General features: G+C 40.9%; 1 protein-coding gene across 1 annotated transcript in view; it reads right to left on the bottom strand.

Moving 5' to 3' along the window:
- MYH15 (myosin heavy chain 15) overlaps positions 1 to 24,292 on the bottom strand; it is a 154,133-nt gene that overhangs the window by 21,981 nt on the left and 107,860 nt on the right. The window contains 4 exon segments of the mRNA XM_046001581.1: positions 603 to 728; positions 4,780 to 4,983; positions 5,193 to 5,385; positions 22,733 to 22,848. Of these exon segments, the coding sequence (XP_045857537.1) occupies positions 603 to 728; positions 4,780 to 4,983; positions 5,193 to 5,385; positions 22,733 to 22,848 (639 nt within the window).

Genomic DNA, 24,292 nt, shown 5'->3' with positions numbered 1-24,292 from the left:
GCCTTTCTTCAGTTCCCACAAAGCTTCAGAGCTGGCTGCCAATGCTGAGGTTAGTGCCACTTAGGAAAAGCACCCCCATCCACAATTTTAAACTTTCAAATAAAGAAGGTACACCAGCCCTGGAACCCTTCTTTACCAACCTGATGGTGCTACTCAAACAATAGTATGGGTTGGAAGAGATAAGTGAAATAAGCTTTCTTTCCAGATCATCATCATCAAACCATTACAGACACTAAGAAAATAGCTATTTGTAGGGACATACAGGAAGAATTGTTTCTAGACTCTAGATGTATTGATTCACAAGTGGAAAGTGGCTTAGCTTTTTAAAAACACACACACACAAAAACCCCTCTTGCTTTCATGAGGTTTTGCTTATAGCAATTCAACTGCTCCTTTTTATGGTCTGAGTAGGTTGGAAGGGAGGAGCTAATTGGCCTAATTTTTCAAAATGGGAACAGAGAGGCAGAGGGGTCAGCTAATCTGCTCCTGGCTGTATGGAGAATCAATCGAATTCTTTTTGGCTGCAGATCTGCTTCTGCCCCTTGGCTACTGCTCCGGTCAACTCTGGAAGACGGGAGTGAGGAAGCAGTCAATGGACCCACCTCAGTGGCTGCCTTCTTGACCTTCTCTTCTGCATTTTGACACCTCTGCACTGCCTCTTCGGCTTCTTTCTGCATCCTGGCAACATCAACCTCCAGTTTCTTCTTCTGGCTGAGGAGGCTAGTGGTCTAAAGCAAAGCAGCACTCTCATTAGGCAAGTTGAGACCAGCGAGGCAAAAGCCAGCTGGTCGGTGGTGGACATGCAACAGGAATGGGCTCTGGCCAGGAGCAAGTTCCGTTCTAAGTGGCTAGTCAGCGTACCAGTACTTCCAACCCCGGGAAGCCACACTAGAAAACTCCCCTGTGCCAGCAAAGGCGTATTTGAATGGAAGATATTTCAATCATTAGAGGCTCGATATCAAAGAGATAGTTTGTCTGAGTAAGCAAGTAGAAATGGATCCAGATAAGCTACAAACCCCAAACGTATGTTCGGTTTTCAACTTGTTGAGGAATATGGTTTTCTGCCTTTTGTTTTTTGATGTGGTAGAAACAAGTGTTCCAGAGCACAAGTCGGGGTCTGCGGCAGATATTTGGGGAGCAGGAGGTTGAGGAATAAAAGTCAGTTTCCAGGGGTGCCCGGGTGGCTCAGTGGGTTAAACCTCTGCCTTTGGCTCAGGTCATGATATCAGGGTCCTGGGATCGAGCCCCGCATCGGGCTCTCTGCTCAGCAAGGAGCCTGCTTCCCCCTCTCTCTCTGCCTGCTTCTCTGCCTACTTGTGATCTCTCTCTGTGTGTTGCATAAATAAAATCTTTAAAAAAAAAAAAAATCAGTTTCCAGTATGCTGCTCCAGGAAAAACAAAAACAAAAACAAAAACCCTACTTCCTCTTTATCTGCTTCCCTTTCTATCTGACTTTGCAGTGAGGAGGCGGGAGGAGTAGCTCAGATGAGCCTCATCCCCTAGCCCTTTGGAAGCCTCCACCACAGGGCGGGGGGGTGGGGGGGGTGGGGGGGGTGGGTGGGGGGTGGGGAGTGGATACTTGGTGTTCTGTGGCTGATACTGCCCTAATTCTTTCTTTCCTGGGTTATGACACTAGAGGCTGAGGCTCCCTTTGCTGCTATTTGGCCCATGTTTGAAGCACAGCTTTTCTGAGGGTGTGAAACCTTAGCACAGAGAATGTAATATAAAAAGCACAGGTTCCTATTTTTGATTTTTCTTCATTGTCCTTTCACTTTTCTCTAGCGAGTACCTCTCTCAGAAAGCAGATTGTACCTTGGAAATAGAAAGATATTCCAGCCTCACAGGCTCTGCCCTGCTTCCTCAATGGCATGAAGCATCTTCATCAAGGCCACCATGCTCTGTCCTCCCAGAGAGCTAGGTTCTGTGCTCCCCAACCCAAGATTTTCCCTGGTAGCGGTGGTGGTGGTGTTGAGGATAACTGTGTTTTACTGGGTATTTTCTGGTTGCTCACTGTACGTAACTCCATAGAAACTCTTTCTTTGTAAAGGAAGGTATACATACAAATGCTGACTTGTTTATACATGGAATCATTTAAAATCTGCTAGAGAGATAATTGCCAAAATGTTTTCAAGTTGAATGACTCTAACTGGTTCTTTTGGGGAGGAAGGGGTTTAGGAGATATTGTGCAAGAGGGCAATATAGACGGTCACAGCTTGGGTTTTAAAAAGAAAACATGTAGTCAGTCAAGGATAAGTTTGGCCTTGTATGTTTATTCTAGGTTTAGAGGTCTGGGAATGCAGAAGGGACTAAGAAGGTTCCATTAAAGGTTCATTATGTCATCAAAAGATTGACAGCATTCTATTAACTGCAAGGTGCCCCCACATGATTAATGTTGGGGAGAGGTCCTTGTGAGCAATGTAGTATCACCTAGATATGCTGGTCTCGACAAGGTAGTATCACCTAGATTTGCTGGTCAAAGGGACCAGCAGCACCACCTGAGTATTCATTTGATTCCTGGGTCCCACTGTAGAGATTTTCATTCAGTAGGTCTGAAATGAGACCTGAGAATTTGAATTTTTGTGTAGTTTCTGTTATACAGCAAAGTGTCAGAAACTCTAACCTAGAGATCAGGTTTCCACGGCCTAATTTTCTTTTTGTTTTTTCAAACTCATCTCCTCCTCCCTGTGTCTGCTTTTTCTCTGGTTGATGTGCTCAGTTCTCTCTAGGCTAGTGTTTTTTCATCATATTGGGACCCACTGGTGCATTATCAGTTATAATAGGCATGGAAAATGATTTATTACCGATAGCTATTAAGTACTACAGATAGATGATTACTTTTTAAAAATTCAATATCCGACTTTATAAGAATCCTGCTCATTGTATTTAGAGAAGCTTTCCTGAGAGAGAAAGAAAATGTTGAAGTGAGTTAGCCTGCCAGGAATTATGCAGAACACACAGCCTATTTGTTCCGTACCACATGGTATCTAAAGAAGGTTGTGCCATGCACAGTGTTTTGATGGACACAAAAATCAAACTGTAGGCACAAACTAATTGCAATGCTTTCTAGCTGGTATATCTTTGGCTGATCCTTCCTTTTTCCCGGTATTTCTAGGAGGGGGCACAACTGGCATTCTGGGAGGGCCAGTTCTTTGTGAGGTAGGATTATCCTGCACCTAGCATAAGTATTAGGATCTCTGAACTCTGCCCGGTTAACGTCAGCGGCACTCTCCAGTCACTGTGGCAACCAAAATGATCCTACAGACGTTGCTAAATACTCCAGGTATGGCAGCTCTGCCTAATCCACCCTTCACGGCCCTCACCAGACTGAACTTCCTAAAATGAAAATCTGATCATTTCACTCTTAGCTATTGGAAATTCCTCAATGGATCCCCATTAACTACAAGACAGGATTCAAGCTGCCTCAGCCTCAGACTCAAGGTTCCTGGGGACCTGGCTCTCCCTGCCTCTTAACATCATTTCTCTGATCTCTCCTACCTCCGCCTCACCATGTTCGAGTGAGTATAGCCATTTCCCTCAATAACCCAAATCTCCTCCTCCCCCATGCTTCTGTCTTTGGTTTCCAGCTGCAATTAGGCATATTGTGTATCTAGCTAGGTCTAGGACTGGCAGAGGAGGCTTTCTGTAGGGATGGGCTTGCTCTGACACTACACACCAGCAGTGGGTTGAAGTTCCTCGCTTAGGTCTTCACTTTTTTAGGACGATAGAGACATGCTGCATGGATACTGTATATCTGCTCTGGTTACGGTGGGTGCCCTGGAAATGTTGACTGATCCATTTACTATACACGAGGGTTCCTCCTGGTTCTATGAGAATGGCAAACGATTTCAGAATTCTTGCTTTGTGTCACTTATATAACCTTCCATGAGATACCAGAGTCCTGACAGCTCATCAAATCTGTCAGCAGCCACTTAGAATTATTAGAAATCTCCTGGCTCTGAGGCAGGAACATTAAAAAAAAAAAAAAAAAAGAAAAATCCTGGGATGCTGGGAGAGCATGGGGCTTGAAGGGAACAGGAGAAGCAGAAAAGTGGTTCTGATACTTGGGAATGTTCATGTCTCTCCAGAATCCTGGCTATCAGTGCTCTGAGAGTCCATGCTTTTGGACTTAATATTATAGGTTATATTGTATGCTCTCCAAAAGAGATGCTAAAGTCCTAACCCCAGATCTCCGAATGTGACCTTATTTGGAAATAGAGTCTTTACAGAGGTGATCAAGTTAAAAATGAGATCATTAGGAGCTGTCTAAATCCAATACAACTGATGTCTTATAAAAAAGGGAAATTTAGACACAAAGATGAACAGAGGGAAAATGGTGTTAAGACACGGAGAGGATGCCACGTGAAGGCAGAGGACTGAAATGACGCAGCTATAAGTTAAGGAGCACCAAAGACTGCCAACAAACCACCAGAAGCTAGAAAAAGGCAAGGAAGGATTGACCTACAAGATTCAGAAGGAGCGTGGCCCAGTCGACACCTTAGTTTAGTCATCTAGTCTTCAATACTGTGGAAGAATCAATTTCTGCTGTTTTAAACCACCCAGTTTTTGGTTCTGAGTTGTAACAGCTCCAGGAAAGTAATACATCCGGGAAGAAATGAAGAGTGTGCCCACTGCTTTGCTGCCAAAGACTTAACCTATGCCTCATATGCCATACCCAAGGCCTGACATGGCAACTAGGTGTGGTCCAAGGCTGAACAGTAGGTGGAAACAATGGCCTTCACACCGCTGATGCAGCTAATGGGGAGAATTTATGGGCCTCACCTGGGTATGGAAAAGATTGATTCTCTCTGTGGCCTGTAGGAGCTCTTCCTCTGACAGCCTGCGTCCCCGTTCTGTCTGCGTGTACAAGGACCTCAGTTCCTCTAGCTCAGAGTGGAGAAGAGAGTTGTGCTTCTCGGCCATAGCCACCTGCTCCTTCAGCTCACTGTTCAGGAGCATGCTGTCATCTAGCTGCACCCGAAGGTCCTGTGAGAGAAAAACACAGGCTTGGGGCACAGATCGCTCTGAGTTCAATGGGCTATGCACCTGCATGTCTGCTCTGAGCAAAGCTCCACCGGTTTAAATTTAAGTATGTTCCTGCTCTCTTGAAGGATTAGATTTGTTGCCCTTACTGTCATTGCTCAACACAATCGGTCTCTCGGTTTGTTTATTCCCTGCCCCCATAGGACATATACCTTGATCTGGGTCTGAAGCTGGCCCAGGGATTTGGTTGTTTCTGACACCTGCCGGTTGGCACAGCTAAGCTGAAGTTCCATCTCACTGAGGTCCCCTTCCACATTCTTCTTCAGCCGGGTCGCCTCAATTCTGCTTCTAGTTTCAGAATCCAGACGAGACTGCAGGGAGTCAATAGCACATTGCTGGCTCCTCCTAAATTTAGAATAACATTCAGGGGGAAAAAATCGTGCACCCAAATTAAGAAAGGTTACCTGACCTGCTGTGTACATAATAGTTTAGGAAACAGAAAAAAAAGAAAATTCAAGAAAAATTCTGGGGAATTCACAAAATGAGTCTAAGGTTGTCATTTAAAAACACAAAGGTTGGGGCACCTGGGTGGGTCCATCAGTTAGGTGGCCAACTCTTTTTTTTTTTTTTTTTAAGATTTTATTTATTTATTTGACACACGGAGATCACAAGTAGGCAGAGAGGCAGGCAGAGAGAGAGAGGAGGAAGCAGACTCCCTGCGGAGCAGAGAGCCCGATGCGGGGCTCGATCCCAGCATCATGACCTGAGAGGTGGCCAACTCTTGATTTCAGCTCAAGTCATGATCTCAGCGTTCTGGGATCAAGCCCTGCATCCAGCTCTGCATTCAGTGGGGAGTTGGTTTGAGATTCTCTCTCTCCCTCTCCTTTTGCCCCTCACCCCACTTGCATGGTCACTCGTGCTCTCTCTCCCTCAAATAAATAAATAAATCTTTTTTAAAAACATAGAGGTTGAAGGGTTAGGTTAATGAGCATCATAACAGATTAAGAATACTAGAACAGGGGCGCCTGGGTGGCTCAGTGGGTTAAGCCTCTGCCTTTGGCTCAGGTCATGATCTCAGTGTCCTGGGATCGAGCCCCGCATTGGGCTCTCTGCTCAGTGGGGAGCCTGCTTCCCTCTCTTGTCCTGGGATCGAGCCCCACATCGGGCTCTCTGCTCAGTGGGGAGCCTGCTTCCCTCTCTCTCTGCCTGCCTCTCTGCCTACTTGAGATCTCTCTGTCAAATAAATAAATAAAATCTTAAAAAAAAAAAAAGAATCCTAGAACAACTTCCCACAAGAATCAAGGAAAGTACCAGAATCTTTGTGACATTCCAGTGGGGAGCCTTAGCCTTATCTAAGATGCCCTAAAGAACAGCATAAGACAAAGACCTGGATTCCTAGAGTGGCTAAGGAAAAAGGAAGGATGCTCTTCCTGACAGCTATAACATTTAAACTACTTTCAATGGTGAAACACATTTGAACAAGGCAAGAAAGAGCCACGCAGGCTAACATCTCAAGGACCAGCAATACTGCTCTAATGGCCTGTCGATGCTTAGTTCTTCTATAATAGCATGGTTATCTTTCTTTAGGAGTTGGAGTAGCCAAGGGTAAGCTGAGAAAACCAACTGCTGTGTAAATATTGAATTGTTTCAATAGTCCTTCCTAACAACAAAGCCCTATGCTGAAACTGTGTGCAAAGTGACAGAAGTTTAGACAATGGATGTGTGTTCAGGAAAGTAATGAAAAATTCTGGGAAACTCACGACAATCATTTCCCAGCATTCTGGCAGTTAGTTTGGGACTATGTGACTGAATCCTGGCCACTGGATTATGGGCAGAAGTGTTTCCAGGCCTTGCCCATACAACATTTTCACTTTTATGGTCTATGACTTCCTTTTCCACATCTATAGAAAACTTGCTGGCCACATATAGAGGACTGTGGCACCACAAGAAGGGAAGAAACCTGGGTTCTTGAATGACTTTGAAGAATAGTGGCTTGCTCTGTAGCCTAGCCTACCTTGGACTTGGACATAAAACAGAGATGAACTCTGATAGTTTGAAGTCACCAAGATTTGGTGTTTGTGAGCCAGGATAGGTTAACTGCTATAACCAATATGCCCTATTAAACTTACCCTATGAAACAGGACTTAGTGCTGGAGAGATAAGACAGAGGTGGTAAGAGCCTTCCTATTCTTTATCACAGAGCCCATTATCACAAATAGCAAGAATGTACTCAACTTGTATCAGAATTAGGTCTGCGCTGAAATGTCATTGAACCTGTTTCCTCAGCTCTGAGACCAATCAGCGAGGCATATAGCCCACATTGGGTAGGAGTGTAGTTAGAGTTTTCAATTAGATGACAGGAGGAGGGGACACTTGTCACAACCACTTTTCTCCCCACTGGTGGGAGGAAATCTCACAGGGAGTTATGGAAATGTATGGGAAGATGTAAAGCCCAGAGTGAGCACCTCTCCTCTGCTAACACCATGTCCCCGCACCCAGCAAGTTGAGGTCAGCCTCTCATGTCTATTCTTATGTCCTGAGCTTCTGTTCAGCTTCCAGTTCAGAATCCTACAGGGATGCCAGTATATAAAGTTAAAAGAGACTATTACAGTTGAATATGTGCCTTCTCGTTCATATGTCAAAACCCTAAACCCCAATACTTCACAATGTGACTATCTTTGGAGACATGGCCTCTGAAAGAGGTGATTAAGGTAAAATGAGACTGTTGGGTGGGGCCAAATTCAATCTGATTTGTGTCCCTATAAAAAGAGAAAATTTGGACATACACAAACCCACCAGGGATGCACATGCACAGAAGAAAGACCATGTGAGGACACAACAGGAGAGGCATCATTTGCAAGCCAAGGAGAGGCCTCAGGGGAAGCCAAACTTGCCAACACCTAGATTGTGGACTTGCAGCTTCCAGAACTGTGAGAAAATAAATTTATGCATTTAAGCCACTCAGTCTGTGTTTCATTATGGCAGCCTAAGCAGACTCACACAGGGACTCACATTCTCAAAATCACTAAAAGCTCTAAGACACTTCTTTGTTTTACAGCAAGGAAACTTATTTTCGCCACAGCCAACTATCCTTATGCAGGAACAAAAGCATTCCTAGTTTGGTGTCAAAATCCTCTGTACAGAGATACATTTTACTTAAACAATGTTTCAAACTGTATTTTTCTACAGTTGTTTATGAATCTTCATGAGAGCCTGCAGACAGTAGAAATTACTGTGGTTTGAGAGGCTTGGATAGGATACAGACTTAGAGAATGGCCTCTACACGATCAATACATTTCATGTATAGTTATGTTTTAAAATGAAAACTCCTCCAAGTACCTTTAAAAAAAATGAAGCACTCAGGACCGGAACAATATAGTAGGAAGTTCTTCCTCCCACCCCCAGAAATGTGGAAGACAATTTGAAAAAGGAATCCAAAAGAAAAAGAATCAATGTAAAAATTTAAAACTTAAGGAGGGAAACCATCAATAAAACAATAAGGCAACCTACTGAATAGGAAAGGAAATTTTAAGTGATATATCCAGTAAGTGATTATGATCCAAAATATATAAGGAACTTATACAACTCAACACCAAAAATAATAATAATGAGAATCTTAAAAATGGGCAAGAGACATGAATAGACATTTCTTCAAAGAAGACATATAGATAGCCAACAGACACAAAATCAGATGCTCAGCATCACTCATCATCAGGGAAATGTAAATCAAAAGCACAATGAGATATCACCTCATACCTGTAAGAATGACTAAACTCAGAAACAAACAATAATAAGGGTTAGGGATGAAAAGGAGAAAAAAGAATCCTTATGCACTGTTCGTGGGAATGCAAATTTGTGCAATCACTATGTGAAACAGTACGGACACGCCTCAAAAAATCAAAAATAGAATTACCATATAATCCAGTAGTTCTACTACTGGACATTTACCCAAACAAAACAAAAACACCAATTCAAAAAGATATATGCACCCCTATGTTTATTGCAGCATTATTCACAAAGGTCATGACATAGAAGCAACCCAAGTGCCCATCGAGAGATGAATGGATAAAGTAGATATGGTACAGACTTCTAGGGGAGATGGAGGAATAGGAGGACCCTAAGCTAACCTCATCCCATGGATACAACTGGATAACAATACATCAATGTAAATAAACCAGAAAACAGCACACAGACTGGCAGAACTGACTTTACATAAATAGAAGTAGAGAAAAGACCACATGGAAGAATTTAGGAAGGGCAAAGACGTTGTTGGGACCTAAATGGACACATAGGATTGTCCACAGTAGTGAGAAACATAGAGATGAGGGAAACAGACCCTCACACTAAGCACCCCAGGCATGAGGAACCTGTGTGGGAAACATAAATCCCCATAACATTTGGCTTTGAAAACCAGAGGGGCCTGGCTTCACGAGTTCTTACAATTGGGCTTAGTACTTGGAACTTTAAAAATCATTGGGATAGGTTCTGCAAGAGAAATGGAAAACTGAACCCCATCCTTAAAGAGACTGCATAACAAATAGCCTCTCAAAGATACAGTGTTGAAGTAACAGTGTGAAAAACACCTGGGCATCCAAATTGGCAAGGAAGAAATCAAACTTTCACTATTTGCAGATGACATGATATTCTATGTAGAAAACCCAAAGAATTCCACCAAAAAATTATTGGAACTAATACATGAATTCAGCAAATTTGCAGGATATAAAATCAAGGTACAGAAATCTTTTGCATTTCTATATACCAATAATGAAGCAGCAGAAAATGAAATCAAGGACTCGATCCCATTTACAATTGTACACAAAACAATAAGAAACCTGGGAATACCTAACTAAAGAGGTAAATACTTAACTAAAGTAGTAAAAGATCTATACTCTGAAAACTACAGAACACTTATGAAAGAAATTGAAGATGACACAAAGAAATGGAAAAGCATTCCATGCTTGTGGCTTAGAAAAACAGATATTGCTAAAATGTCTATATTACCCAAAGCAATCTATGCATTTAATTCAATCCCCGTCAAAATACCACCAGCATTTTTTACAGAAGTAAAACAAACAATCCTAAAATTTATATGGGATTCATACAATAGGTAATTTCTGCATTATCAGGTAGAGCCAAAAGAATAAAATCAGGTAAGAAACTAAGATATTTTTACCCCCTCAATAAAAATTATAAGAGGCACCTAAATAAAAGAAAATTTATTTCTCTTAATTTTGTGAGCCACAAAGGACCCCGAATAGCCAAAGCAGTTCTGAAAAAGAAAAACAAAATTGGAGGCATCATGATTCCAGATTTCAAGTTATATTACAAAGATATAGTCATCAAGACAGTATGGTACTGGCACAAAAACAGACACATAGATCAATGGAATAGAATAGAGAACCCATAAATGGACCCACAACTCTGTGGCCAACTAATCTTTGACAAAGCAGGAAAGAATATCCACTGGAAAAAAGGTATCTTCAACAAATAGTGTTGGGAAAACTGGACAGCAACATACAGAAGAAAGAAACTGGACCACTTTCTTACACCATACACAAAAATAAATTCAAAATGGATGAAAGACCTAAATGTGAGACAGGAAACTATCAAAACCCTAGAAGAGAATACAGGCAGCAACCTCCTTGACATTGTCCATAGCAACTTCTTACTAGACACATCACTGGAGCCAAGGGAGCCAGACATGAACTACTGGGACTTCATCAAGATAAAACAAGCAAAGGCAACAATCAACAAAAACTAAAAGACAGCCTACTGAATGAGAGAAGAGATTTGAAAATGACATATCTGATAAAAGGTTAGTATGCAGAATCTATAAAGAACTTATCAAACTCAACACCCAAAGAACAAAAACACAGTTAAGAAATGGGCAGAGGGGCACCTGGGTGGCTCAGTGGGTTAAGCCTCTGCCTTCAGCTCAGGTCATGATCTCAGGGTCCTGGGATCGAGTCCTGCATCGGGCTCTCTGCAGAGAGCCTGCTTCTGCCTCTCTGCCAACATGTGATCTCTGTCTGTCAAATAAATAAATAAAATCTTTTTTTTTTTTAAAGAAAGGAAAAGAAATGGGCAGAAGACATGAATAGACACTTTTCCAAAGAAGATATCCAGATGGCTAACAGACATTTGAAAAGATGTTCAACATCACTCATCATCAGGGAAATACAATTCAAAACTACAACAAGATACCACCTCACACCTGTCAGAATGGCTAAAATTAACAACACAAGAGATAACAGGTGTTGGTGAGTATTCAGAGAAGGGGAACTCTCTTGTACCATTAGTGGGAGTGCAAACTGGTGCAGCCACTCTGTAGAACAGTTTGGAGGTTCCCCAAAAAGTTAAAAATAGAACTACTCTATGATCAGGCAATTGCACTATTAGGTATTTACCCAAAGAATACAAAAATATAGATTCAAGGGGTATATGCACCCTTATATTTATAACAGCATTATCAATAGTAGCTAAGCTATGGAGAGAGCACAAATGTCCACTGACTGATGAATGGATAAAGAAGATGTGATATATATATATATATATATATATATATATATATATATATATTGCTCAGCCACAAAAAAAAACCCCTGAGTCCTGAAATCGAGCCCCACATCGGGCTTCCTGCTCGGCGGGAAGCCTGCTTCTCCCTCTCCCACTCGCCCTGCTTGTGTTTCCTCTCTCGCTGTATCTCTCTCTGTCAAATAAATAAATAAAATGTTAAAAAAAAAAACCCTGAAATCTTGCCATTTGCAAAAATATGGATGAGCTAGAGTGTATTATACTAAGTGAAATAAGTCAGTCCGACAAAAATAAATACCATATGATCTCACTCATATGTGGAATTTAAGAAAGAAAACCTAAAAACATATGGGAAAGGGTAAAAAAGGAGAGAAGGAAACAAACCATAAGAAACTGTTAACAATAAAGAACAAACTGAGGGTTGAAGGAGGGAGGTGGGTGGGGGAATGGGCTAGATGATTGATGGGTATTAAAGAGGGCATTTGTTGTGATGAGCACTGGTTGTTGTATGTAAGTGATGAATCACTGAATTCTACTCCAGAAGCCAATATTGCACTGTATGTTAACTAACTAAAATTTAAATTAAAAAAAAAAGAAAAAAAATGTCTGGGTTATAAAGGAAGATTTATTTACTAATTTTCATAAGGCCACTACTTTCAAGAGCAGACACACGGCTGACTTTCCTAACACATAGGAACAGACACAGCATTAGACAAAATGAGGAGACAGAGGAATATGTCCCAAATTAAAGAATAGGACAAAATCACAACAGAAGAGCTTAACAAAACCAAGATAAGCAATATGCCTGAAAGAGAATTTAAAGTAATGGTCATGAAGATACCCACAAAAGAGTGGATGACCTCAGTGAGAGCCTTAATAAAGAGGTAGAAAACATAAAAAAAGAAAGAGTTGAAGAACTCAGTAACTGAAATTAAAAATACACTAGAGGGAATAAATAGTAGACTATAGGAAGCAGAAGAATAAATCAGTGACCTGGAGGATAGAATAATGGAAAGAAATCAACCTGAACAGGAGAGAGAAAAATAATAATAAAAACTGAAAATAGACCTAAACAATTCAGTGACACTATCAATCATAATAAGGTTTGCATTATAGGGATCCAAAAGGAAAAGAGAGAGAAAGGGGGGCACAAAATCTATCAGAAGAAATAATAGCTGAAAATTTCATGAATCTGGGGAAAGAGAAATCCAGATCTAAGAGGCGATGAAAGTCTCCAAGAAAATCAATCCAAGGAGATCTACACCAAAACACACAATTAGGGGCACCTGGGTGGCTCAGTGGGTAAAGGCCTCTGCTTTCGTCTCAGGTCGTGATCCCAGGGTCCTGGGATCAAGCCCCGTGCTGGGCTCTCTGCTCTGTGGAGAGCCTGCTTCCTCCTCTCTCTCTGCCTGTCTCCCTGCCTACTTGTGATCTCTGTCGGTCAAATAAATAAATAAAATCTTTAAAAAAAAACCAAAACAACAAAAAAAAAAACAAAAAAACCTCACACAATTAAAATGGCAAAAAGTAGTGATAACGAGAGAACTTTAAAAACATAACAAGAAAAGAAAATAGTTACATACAAGGGAAACCCCATAAGCCTATCAGTTGCTTTTTTTAGCAGAAACTTTGCAGGCCAAAAAGAGAGCGGCACGATAGACTCAAAGTGCTGGAAGAAAAAAACCTACAGCCAAGACTACTCAATCCAACAATGCTACCATTCAGAATAGAAGGAGGGATAAAGGGTTTCCCAAACTAAAGTTGCAGGAACTCTTGACAATTAAAGCAGCCCTACAAGAAATGTTAGAGACTTTTTGAGTGGAAAGACTATAAGTAGGAATGAGAAAAGTAGGAAGCACAAAAGCAGTAAAATTAAGTGTATCTATAAAAATCAGTTAAGGGACTCACAAAATAAAAGGGTGTAAGTAAGGTATGACACCATATACCTAAAACGTGGAGGGGAGAGGAGTAGAGAATGGGTTCAAACTTAAGGGACGATGAACTTAATGTAGATTGCCATATTCATGTTATATATAAACATAATGGTAATCATAAATCAAAAACCAGTCATAGATATGTAAAAAATAAAGAAAAAGGAATCAGTGTATATCACTAAAGAAATCCAGCAAACCATCAGAGAAAAGGGCAAGAGAAGAAAAGAATAGAACTACAAAAACACCATAAAACAAGTAACAAAATGGTGATCAGTACATACCTATCAATAATTACTCTGAATGTAAATGGACTAAACGGTCAAATCAAAAGACATAAGGTGACAGAATGGATAAAAGAGCAGGACCCCTCTATATGCCACCTACAAGAGACTCATTTCAGACCTAAAGATGCCTGCAGATTAAAGGTGAAGGGATGGATGTGGTCATGTGGATCATCTTAGCTGTCATCTTCCTACCATTTCTCTGGCTCTACTGCCAGCTTGATAACCCCACCCACCCATAATGCAGCCTCAACAAGGAGAAGAATACATTCAGCCCTGCTGCAACAGCTCCATTTTGCACCCAGCCTCATCATGGGATGGGTCTAGGCCAGCATCTGCTGTAGGGCCAAGCTGCGTATGCACATGCTCAGCATGTGTGTACCCTAGGGCCACAAAGGTGCCTGCAGGACTACAGAAAGAGGGCTGGATGCAGCAACAGGGGCTGTGCAACTATAGGAAGAGTCAGAGGACAGCAGCCTGATATGGGTGGGGATGACAGCCACCCATATGCCAGGGTCTGGCCAGAGTCAACTTGGGAGTGCTGGCTACTGGAGGTCTGCACCCTGGCAGGTGCCTGTCAGATGCCAGCTCACACTCCCTGTTCTCTCTGTGCTCCAGAGTGCCAGGTGCACAGCACCCACAGCAGCGTGTTCTGAGTCTCAGTGGCCCAGGTGCAGGAGTACTTTACCTTCACACCATGGTGATGGGTGTGCTGCTGCTCTGCTGGCTCCCCTTCAGCTACAGCCTGCAGGGCATCTGCCCCAAGGCATGCCAGGTGAGGACCTGCTCTTCAAGTTCCTATTCTGGATTGGTTACTGCCAATCTACTGCAACAGCTTGCTCAGCCCGGTGATCTACATCATCTTTAACCAGGATCCAGGTTCTTCTATTGGTGGAGAAGGGGCTTCAGGCAATGAGCTGAGTTCCTCACCTGACAGAGACCCTGGGCAGCTACCTGCAGAGAAGTGGGAAGGCTGATCCCCCAGGAGAAAGCAGGAGCAGTTTCCCCCAGAGACCCATGGATGGATTGGTCTCTAGGGCACAGTGGATGGTGGGGCAGGGCAGGAGGTGGGCTGAGACTTTGCAGGGTACCTAGGAAGAGGAAACAAGAGAGGGGCAGCCCCTCTGCCTTCCCATCTCAGCAGAGGCCTGCTTCTGGGACTCTGGGAACCCTGCAACAGTTTAGCTGTGAGGTCAGGGTCTTAGACAGCAGAGGCAAATGCAGCCTCCCCCACAAGTGAGAAGGGAGCCCCCATCAACACACACCACTACCCTGATCCACCACTGAGCAAGAGCTGACTTCCTCAAGACTTAGTGGGGGCAGCTATCCTGGGGAAGGAAAGAGGGCACTGACAATCTTTAGTTACTGAAATTATAAATGTTTGCCAAAATTGAGAGCCAAAACAGCTAAACTACTTTCTATATAAACTTTTGTAATAAAAAAAAAAATAGAGGGAGAATAGCATTTACCATGCAAATGGAAGTTAGGGTAGAAATACTTATATTTAGACAAATTAGACTTTAAAGCAAAGAGACAAAGAAGGAAACTGTATAATCATAAAGGGAACGATCCAAAAAGAAGATATAATAGTTGTAAATATTTACGTACCCAACATGGGAGTACCCAAATACATAAAGTAGCTAATAACAAACGTGAAGGAAGTAATTGATAGTAATACAGTAATAGTAGGGTCTTTAACATCCAACTTACATCAATGGAAAGATCAACCAAACAGAAAATCAACAAGGAAGCAGTGACTTTGAATGATACACAGGACCAGATGGATTTAACAGGTATATTTAGAATATTCCATCCCCGAACAGCAAAATACACATTCTTTTCAGGTATACATGGAACATTCTCCAGAATAGATCACATATTAAACCACAAAACAAATCTCAATGAATTCAAAAGATTGAAGTCCTAGCATGCATCTTGTCTGACCACAATGCTACAAAACTAGAAATCAATCAGAAGAAAAGATCTGGAGAGAATACAAATGCATGGAGGCTAAATAACATACCACCAAATAATGAATCAGTCAACCAAGAAATCAAAGAAGAAATTAAAAAATGGAGACAAGGAGACAAATGAAAATGAAAACACAAACATCCCAAAATCTTTGGGTTGCAGCAAAAGCTGTTCTAAGAAGGAAGTTTATAGCAATATAGGACTATCTCAAAAAGCAAGAAAAATATCAAACAACCTACTCCTACACCTAAAGGATTGAGAAAAAGAAGAACAATACCTCAAACCAGTAGAAGGAAGGAAATAATAAAGAGTAGAGCAGAAACAAACAAAATAGAAATTAAAAGCAATAGATGAATGAAACTAGGAGCTAGTTCCTTGAAAAGTTCAACAAAACTGATAAACTTTTACCCAGACTCATCATAAAGAGAGAGAGAGGACTCAAATAAACAAAATCAGAAATGAAAGAAAAATAATAATCAACACCAAAGAAATACAAAGGATTGTAAGAGAATATTGTGAAAATTATATGCCACTAAACTAGATAACCTAGAAGTGGATAAATTCCTAGAAACATATAACCTCCCCAAACCAATTCAGGAAATAGGAAAAAAATTCTTTTTTAGAAATAGAAAATATGAACAGACCAATTATCAGCAATGAAATTGAATCAGTAATCAAAAAACTCCCAACAAACAAAAGTCCAGGACCAGATGGCTTCACAGGTGAATTCCACCAAACATTTAAAGAAGAATCAATATCAATCATCAATCTTCTCAAACTATTCCAAAAAATAGAAGAGTCAGGTAGTACTCTGACACCAAAACTAGATAAAGACACTACAAAAGCAAAGAACTATAGACCAGTATCTCTGATGAACAAAAATGTGAATATGCTCGACAAAATATCAGCAAACCAAATCCAACTATACTACACATTGAAAAAACTCATTCATCATGCTTAAGTGGGAGTTATTCCTGGGATGCAGGAGTGGTTCAATATTTGCAAATCAATCAATGTGATACATCATATCAACATCAAGAAAAAGGATAAAAACCATAGATCTTTTCAATTGATGGAGAAAAAGCATTTGACAAAGAACAACACCCATTCATGAAAAAAAGTCTCAACAAATTGGGTTTGCGGGGAGCATACCCGAGCATAATAAAGACCATACATGAAAAAACACAACCAACCTTATACACAATGGTGAGACACTTTAGAGCTTTTCCCCTAAGATCAGGAACAAGAGAAAGATGCCCACTCTCATCAATTTTATTCAACACGGTACTAGAGTAGGGAGTGCTAACCTCAGCAATCAGACAACAAAAGAAAGGCATCCATATCAGCATCCATATTGGTAAAGAAGTAAAACTCACTATCTACAGATGACACTACATACAGAAAATCCTAAAGACTCAACCAAAAATCTACTATAACTGATAAATTAATTCAGTAAAGTCATAGGATACAAATCAATATACAGAAATCTATCGCATTTCCATATGCTAATAATGAATTAATAGAAAGAGTCATTAAGAAAAAAAATCTCACTTACACAATTGTACCAACATAATAAAATACCTAGGAATAAACTTAACCAAGGAGGTAAAAGACCTATATTCTGAAAACTATAAAACATTGATGAAATAAATTGAAGATGATACAAACAAATGGAAAGATATTCCATGTTCATGGATTGGAAGAACAAATACTGTTACAATGTCCATACTAGAGAAAGTAATCTACAGATTTAATGCAATTCCCATCTAAACACTGCAGCATTTTTCACAGAACTAGAATAATCCTAAAATTTTTACAAAATCACAAAAGACCCCGAATAGCCAAAATGATCTTTAAATGGAACAAAATAGAAATGGACATACCACAATTCCAGATTTCAAGATGTACTATTAATCTCTAGTGATCAAAACAGTGTGATACTGACACAAAAACAGACAAATCAATATAACAGAATAGAGAACCCAGAAATAAACCCATGATTATATGGTCAGTTGATCTGTGACAAACAAGGCAAGAATATGCAATGGGAAAAAGACAGTCTCTTCAACCAATGGTGTTGGGAAAACTGGACAGCTACATGCAAAAGAATGAAACTGGCCCACCTTCTCACACCACATATAAATATAAACTCCAAATGGATTAAAGCCCTAAATATGAGACCTGAAATCATAAAATTCCTAGAAAAGAACACAAGTAGTGATTTCTCTTATATTGGCTTTAGCAACATTTTTCTAAATATATCCCTTCAGACAAGGGAAACAAAAGCAAAAATCAAATATTGGGAGTATCTGAAAATAAAAAATTTTACACAGGAAAGGAAGCCATCAACAAAACTGAAAGACAACCCACTGAAGGGACATTTTTGAATGACATACCAATAAAGGGTTAGTATCCAAAATATCTAAAGAACTTACACAACTAAACACCAAAACCCCCAAATAATCCAACTGAACAATAGGCAGAAGACATGAACAGACATTTCTCTGAAGAAGACATGCAGATGGCCAAGAGATACATAAACAGATGCTCAACTTCACTCATCATCAGGGAAATGCGGATCAAAATCACAATAAGATATCACCTCACACCTGTCAGAATGGCTAAAATCAAAAACACAAAAAATAATAAATGTTAGGTGAGAATGTGGAGAAAAAGGAACCGTCATACACTGTTGGTGGGAATACAAACTGGTGCAGCCATTGTGGATAACAGCTCCTTAAAAAATTAAAAATACGATTACCCTATGATCCAGCCACTACTGGCTATTTACCCAAAGAAAACAAAACCCCTAATTTGAAAAGTTATATGCACCCTAATGTTTACTGAAACATTATTTACAATAGCCAAGTTATGGAAGCAGCCCAAGTGTCCACCAATAGATAAATGGATAAAGAAGATATGTGTGTGTAATATTACTCAGCCATAAAAAAGAATGGACTCCTGTATCAATCTATAGGGTATAATGGATGGACCCAGATGGTATAGTGGTAAGTGAAATAAGTCAGAGAAAGACAAATACCATATGATCTCACTCATATGTGGAATTCAAGCAACAAAACAAATGAACAAGGAAAAAAAGAGACAAATTGAGAAAGAGACTCGTAACACAGAGAACAAACTAATGGTTACCAAACAGGAGCTGGGTGAGGACTGGGTGGACTAGGTGAAGGGAATTATGAGTGCACTTACTGTGATGAGCACTGAGTACTATATAGAACTGTTGAATCACTATATTGTATACCCGAAACTAAGACAACACTGTATGTTATATTTTTTAAAATTAAGAATTTAAAAAACCCTCAAATCTTGAAAAAAAAAAACCTTAGAATTAAAGAAAAAAAAACTTTAAGACCTTAATGGTTTTAAATGGACAGTCAAGTCAATTCAATAGGTCAGTTTTTTTCTCTTGCAATATTGTTCATGTATATCAGAGAACTGTAAGATTTTCCTTAACTCTAATATATAGGATTTAGCGTTAAAATGATTAACAGATATTTTCATGACTAAATACCATGTCTGTGTTTGAGATCCTTTTTTTTAAGACATGCTAAAATATTTTACTTAGAAACGAGAAAAGACTTAAACATATTCTTCTGGCAGAAACTCAGACAGTAAACGAAATTAAGTTTGATGGTGCTTATAAATTAGGACTGCGTGTGAAGTTTGACATCACTGAGTTCTGAAAGAACAGACCAAAGGGAAAGAAAACATGATAGAACATTAGCAGATCCTACAAGTCTAGAGGCCAGGGGTGGGCAAACGAGGAGCTACGGGCCAAATCCAGCCATGCCCATTTGATTTCCTGTTGTCTACAGTTGCTTTCAAGCTATAGCTGCAAGGTTGCGTAGACATAGAGACCCTGTGGCCTGTGCAAGCCACAAATATTTACTACTGATGCTGCTTGGGGGTTGCTAGCCAAACTATGGCACCATGGCATATTAAATTTCTTAAGCTCAAGGAGTTCAAGCAAACAACAAAGCCAGGAAGATCACTCTAAATACTTCTGCTCTTCTGCGCTGAATGCAGTATATAAATCTCGCAAGTGAAAGATACCCTCCCCCGTACAGAAGGAGGGGACTCGTCCTTACCACCAAGGGGGAATTTAGGGCCAAGAAGGCTATATAAACAAACCTTGCTAATTCTTCAGCATTTGCTACCCCTGGCCCAAATCCCCATGCCTTGTCAATACTTCACAAGTTCATGGTTTCTTTGTCTAAAAGGTATAAAAGCTTCCTGCTCTGGTCATGTCTCTGGGTCTTCATCCTCTTGTGAAGGCCCCCCCTGTGCACGTAAAAATTTAGTAACAGGTGTATACTTTTCTCCTGCTACTCTGTCTTCAGTCAGTTTAATTCTTGGGACCAGCCAGAGACCCAAAGAGGGTAAAGAGAATTTTCCACGTCCTTACCCTATCGGATCCCATACAGAAGTTTTTGTTCAACCCTTCTGTAGGTGATCAAACCAAAGCAAGCTAATGCATTTTGACAGAGAAAGGAATTTCAGTGCCTCATTCCCAAAAGCTTCCCAGCACGTCTCTGGGTGTGTCTGGAGAGAGCTGAAGACAAGGCAGGTGCACCCTGGGCCCTCTCACATCCCAGCATTTCCCTGTCCTGAGCTGGAGGAGGGAGACAGTCAGTGGTCTCTGAACATTCAAGACACACCTGACCCACTTGTTTTCAACCCAGTTCTGAGTCTTCTGTTAGAACCTGACTTGGGTCACAGTTACAGCCACTCACTGGCCTTCCTGCTAGCTGCCACCTTTCCTGTATCTAGGACAGGGATGACCAAAGCCAGCCACCAAAACACCTCCTCTCCTCCCATAAGTGACAGAGTCATCACCTCCCTACCTCCAGCTATGTTAATCAGAGCCTTTGTAGAGATCTTTTTTTTTTTTAAAAGAAAGTCCTACTGAATCCATAAAAGTTTAGGAAGTCCCGGCAAGAATAGCAGACACAGCGTCTGGCCAACGTGAAGTGCTCAAATATGTGTTTAACAAGTGGAACATATGACACATACACCAGCTGCTCCACTTTTCCCCACCAACAGGCCTCCAGCTCCCTCAGGATTAGTCCTCACCCAAAGATAGCAGAGGAGTTGAATGTATCGGGCCACTCGCAGCGCGATCGGGTCTCTGCCCTCGACTCAGAGTCCCTGCTGCTTTCTCTGGTCCCTTCCATGGGTCTCCAGTTTCTGTGGCCTTTCCCAAGGCTGAGGTGGACCGAAGACCTAGAACCTCAGCTGGCCCAGGCAATACTCTCCTCGAGGTCTAGAACTTATCTGGCTTATCCTTGATTGCTCGAAGGCTCTGCTTTGCTTGGACTTCCCCCCTGCCCCTGCCATTCTGCTCACTTCCTTGGGACCCCTTGGCCTCCCTGCCCTGAAGTCCCATGAAAGCATCAGATTCAAACCAAGGCATCCAGATACAACCCGCACTCCCACGGAGGAGCCCTTCCCCAGAAACGTCTGCTAGGGCCTCTGTGATATTCTGTAAGAGAGGTTCGTCTCTCCTTTCCGGATGTACCTATTATAGTTATTATGAATCATTAACTAAAACTCCTGAAGAGCTTGCCCCACCCTCCAGCCCGCCCCTTCCTTTTTCAGGCCCCTGGCGGCTTCAAACTGGTGTTCGCTCTTTCTTCTTCCAGCCCTGGCTGTTTGGATCTCCACTTCCTTTGCAGTAAGATTATCATAATTGGTGAACGGCTCTAAGACATTCAGATGTACCTGACAAGACGCAGACTCTCGGAGGATTCATTTTTCCTCAGCTTGGTTTATTAATAGGTGCAGGCTTGACGTTACCCAAAATGAGTTTTTTTAACTGCACAAAGAAACGTTCGTTTTTGTTCTTCACGGAAGGAAGTAGGGCAAATATCAAGGCCTGATGTTTTGCCCTTCATCAAAAAAAATTCTTTTAGACACTGACTCAGAGCCTCTTAAGTCGACCAGAATTCATCCCCACAGTCAGTCCTCGAGAGGGAAAAATGCTAGTGAGTGAGAGCAAGGGTAACTCAAAGCACACAGAGGGCCAAATGTGGCTTGATGGCCTCATTAAAAAAATGACCCCCATGGGAGTTTAGTCTGAATGTGGGCTATAGGAAAGAAGCCAGTTCTAGTGAATATATTAACAATTTTTTTCATTGTTTAACAAACACATTAAAAGCAACTTGCCACTCAAAACTCCGACTCAGATGATTTTCCTTGCTGACATATGGCATAGACTTAATGGAACAGATCGGATAAATAATATAATCACAGTGAATTCCATGTGTTTATAATTGTGCTTTGATCTATACAGTGTGAAGTGCTTTGCCAACATCAGCTCACTGATCTTCCTCACCACCTTCTGTGACATGTATGGGGCTGCTTTTATCCCCTCACTTCACTGAGACGCTAAGACGTAGAATGTCTAAAGTCATCAGCTTGTTATGAGGAAGCTAAGAAAAGTTCCTGCCACCCATAAGTCCTGTCTAATTCAGTTTCCTGACTATTAAGACTCAGCCTCTTCACCAGGGATTCAGTAAGCTGCTTAGCTCCTGGCTTCTGCCCCTTTCCACACAAATGGCACAGGTACACAAGGTGGGGGGGGGGGCTCTGCGAAAACTTCACTCTGATTTGACATTAATTTTAATGTACCACATCACATTTTTTGGTTCCTTTCCTCTACCCTTCCGCATTATCGGTCAGCTTCTCAAATGCCTGAGAAAGAGACTAGGCAATGCCCCCAGTCCTTTTGCATATAATTATACTTTTTTTTGATGTGTTATCTGGAGTCTCTAGGAGAATGGAAGCTGCTCGAATATAAGAAAATCATAAAAACAGGCAATAATTGCATAAAGTTGTGCCTTCATACTAATAGTGGTACGCTCACTAGAAAGATGCTGGTATAGGGTTAGACTGTCTGTTTCTTTGGAAATGTTCAAACAGAGGCCAAAAAGGCTGCCAAACGCAGCATGTTCTAGTCAGTCAAGGATTCTGGAATATGCAAATGTTGCTCATCAGAATAATCTCAGATACCTAAAATTTTCTATTTCTTCATTTTTCTCTGAAAGCTTTCTTTCAAGTTCCGCTTTAGCTTCCAAGAGTTCAAGCTGGAAGCGAAGAATCTTGCTTTCATTACATTCCAGAGCTCCCTGAAACACATAAATTAAAAGTACCAAGTTAAGTCTACTTTTTGGACACAAAAATTTTTTTTCCCTCAAAATGTATGTCACTATCGTAGCTCTCTTTGGAGTTGCTGGGAGAGCTCTAAGTTCAAATCAGGTCCCTGAAGATTGGAACAGGATGAGAGACAAGTGACTGCTTTTGTTTGTCGTGTCACTTACAGCTGTGACATTCTCAGGGCTCTCTGCTGTAGTTCAGGAACTAGAATTCTAAAGCATTTTTTAAAATAGAAAATTTCAATCTTGTCTGTGACTATATTTAAACTTTTTAATTCATTACTCTTGGCTTCACTTAATATAGTTCATCTTCAGGATGAATCAATAAGAGGATCAAAGCTAGAGCAAGGATAGTGGTAACTCCGACTTTGGAATCTTCCATTTAATTCTGGACACCACAGAGGAATAGCAAAAAAGTTGAATGCATTCAGAGAGCAGGAAACAGGCGAGTATCCAAATATTGTCAAAGGAAGAACAATAGAGGAATTTAGGATGTACTTGACACATAACACTCGGTGTGAGCCATCATCACCATAATTATTAATACTACTTCAAATGGATTGCTTTGACAGCTAGGGAAATCTCCCGTCCCTTTGAGTATTTAAATATAGGCAAGGCAATTACTGCCAGGGATGTTATAAAGGTGATTCAAGTTTAAAAGTGTAGCTTTGATTAAATCTTTAAAGCCTGTTCCAAAGACACAATTTATATAGAAGTAGAAACAAACAAAATATTTGGAAAATACTGAGGAAAATGTTTATAAAGGACGTAAGGTGTGACAACAATCTGCTTATCCATTTGCTTATCCGTTTACACCTGGAAGATAGTCCTGAGGGCAGGAGTAATGTTTGTAGCCTTTTCTGGGGCGTGGTTACCGCATACAAACAAAAGTAAAAAAGTAAAACTGAGTAGCAACTTCAAGATAAAAATAAGAAGGATGTTACTAATTTTAATATGTCTTAAGGCCTTGCTGCTGTTCCTTCAACACTACCTTCAATATAAAAGAAAATCAAAAACCAATGCTTGGAGAGCAATTTCCTGCAAGGAAATGGTGCCCTTCCTTCAGGGGAAACCGTCACCTCTCACCCTCTAGAATCCGCAGAGAAACAATCTTTGGAGAAGGTGACCTAGGATAATTTGAGTTTTGTGGCTTCAAAACTAATGTGATAAAGTTTCTCATAAAGGCTCACCCAGGAAAACAAATAACCCAATTTCACAAATACTTGTCCCAGTTGATGAAGTATTTATGGATGCTGCAAAAGACAAAACTTGAGAAAATGCAAATAGAATATAATGCCATCTAGTGGTGGTAAGTGGTATGAGCGCTATGGCCTTACTCTCGCCTGTGACGTTCCAGTCCTTTCAATACATGAACCGTCTCTATGTTACATGGGACTCAAATTGCCCCCTCCCACTG

The sequence above is a fragment of the Meles meles genome, chromosome 4, assembly GCF_922984935.1.
Source record: "Meles meles chromosome 4, mMelMel3.1 paternal haplotype, whole genome shotgun sequence".
In the NCBI taxonomy this organism is placed as follows: Eukaryota; Metazoa; Chordata; class Mammalia; order Carnivora; family Mustelidae; genus Meles; species Meles meles.
The sequence above is the reverse complement of the archived record's forward strand: the minus strand, read 5'-3'. Positions and strand labels throughout refer to the sequence as shown.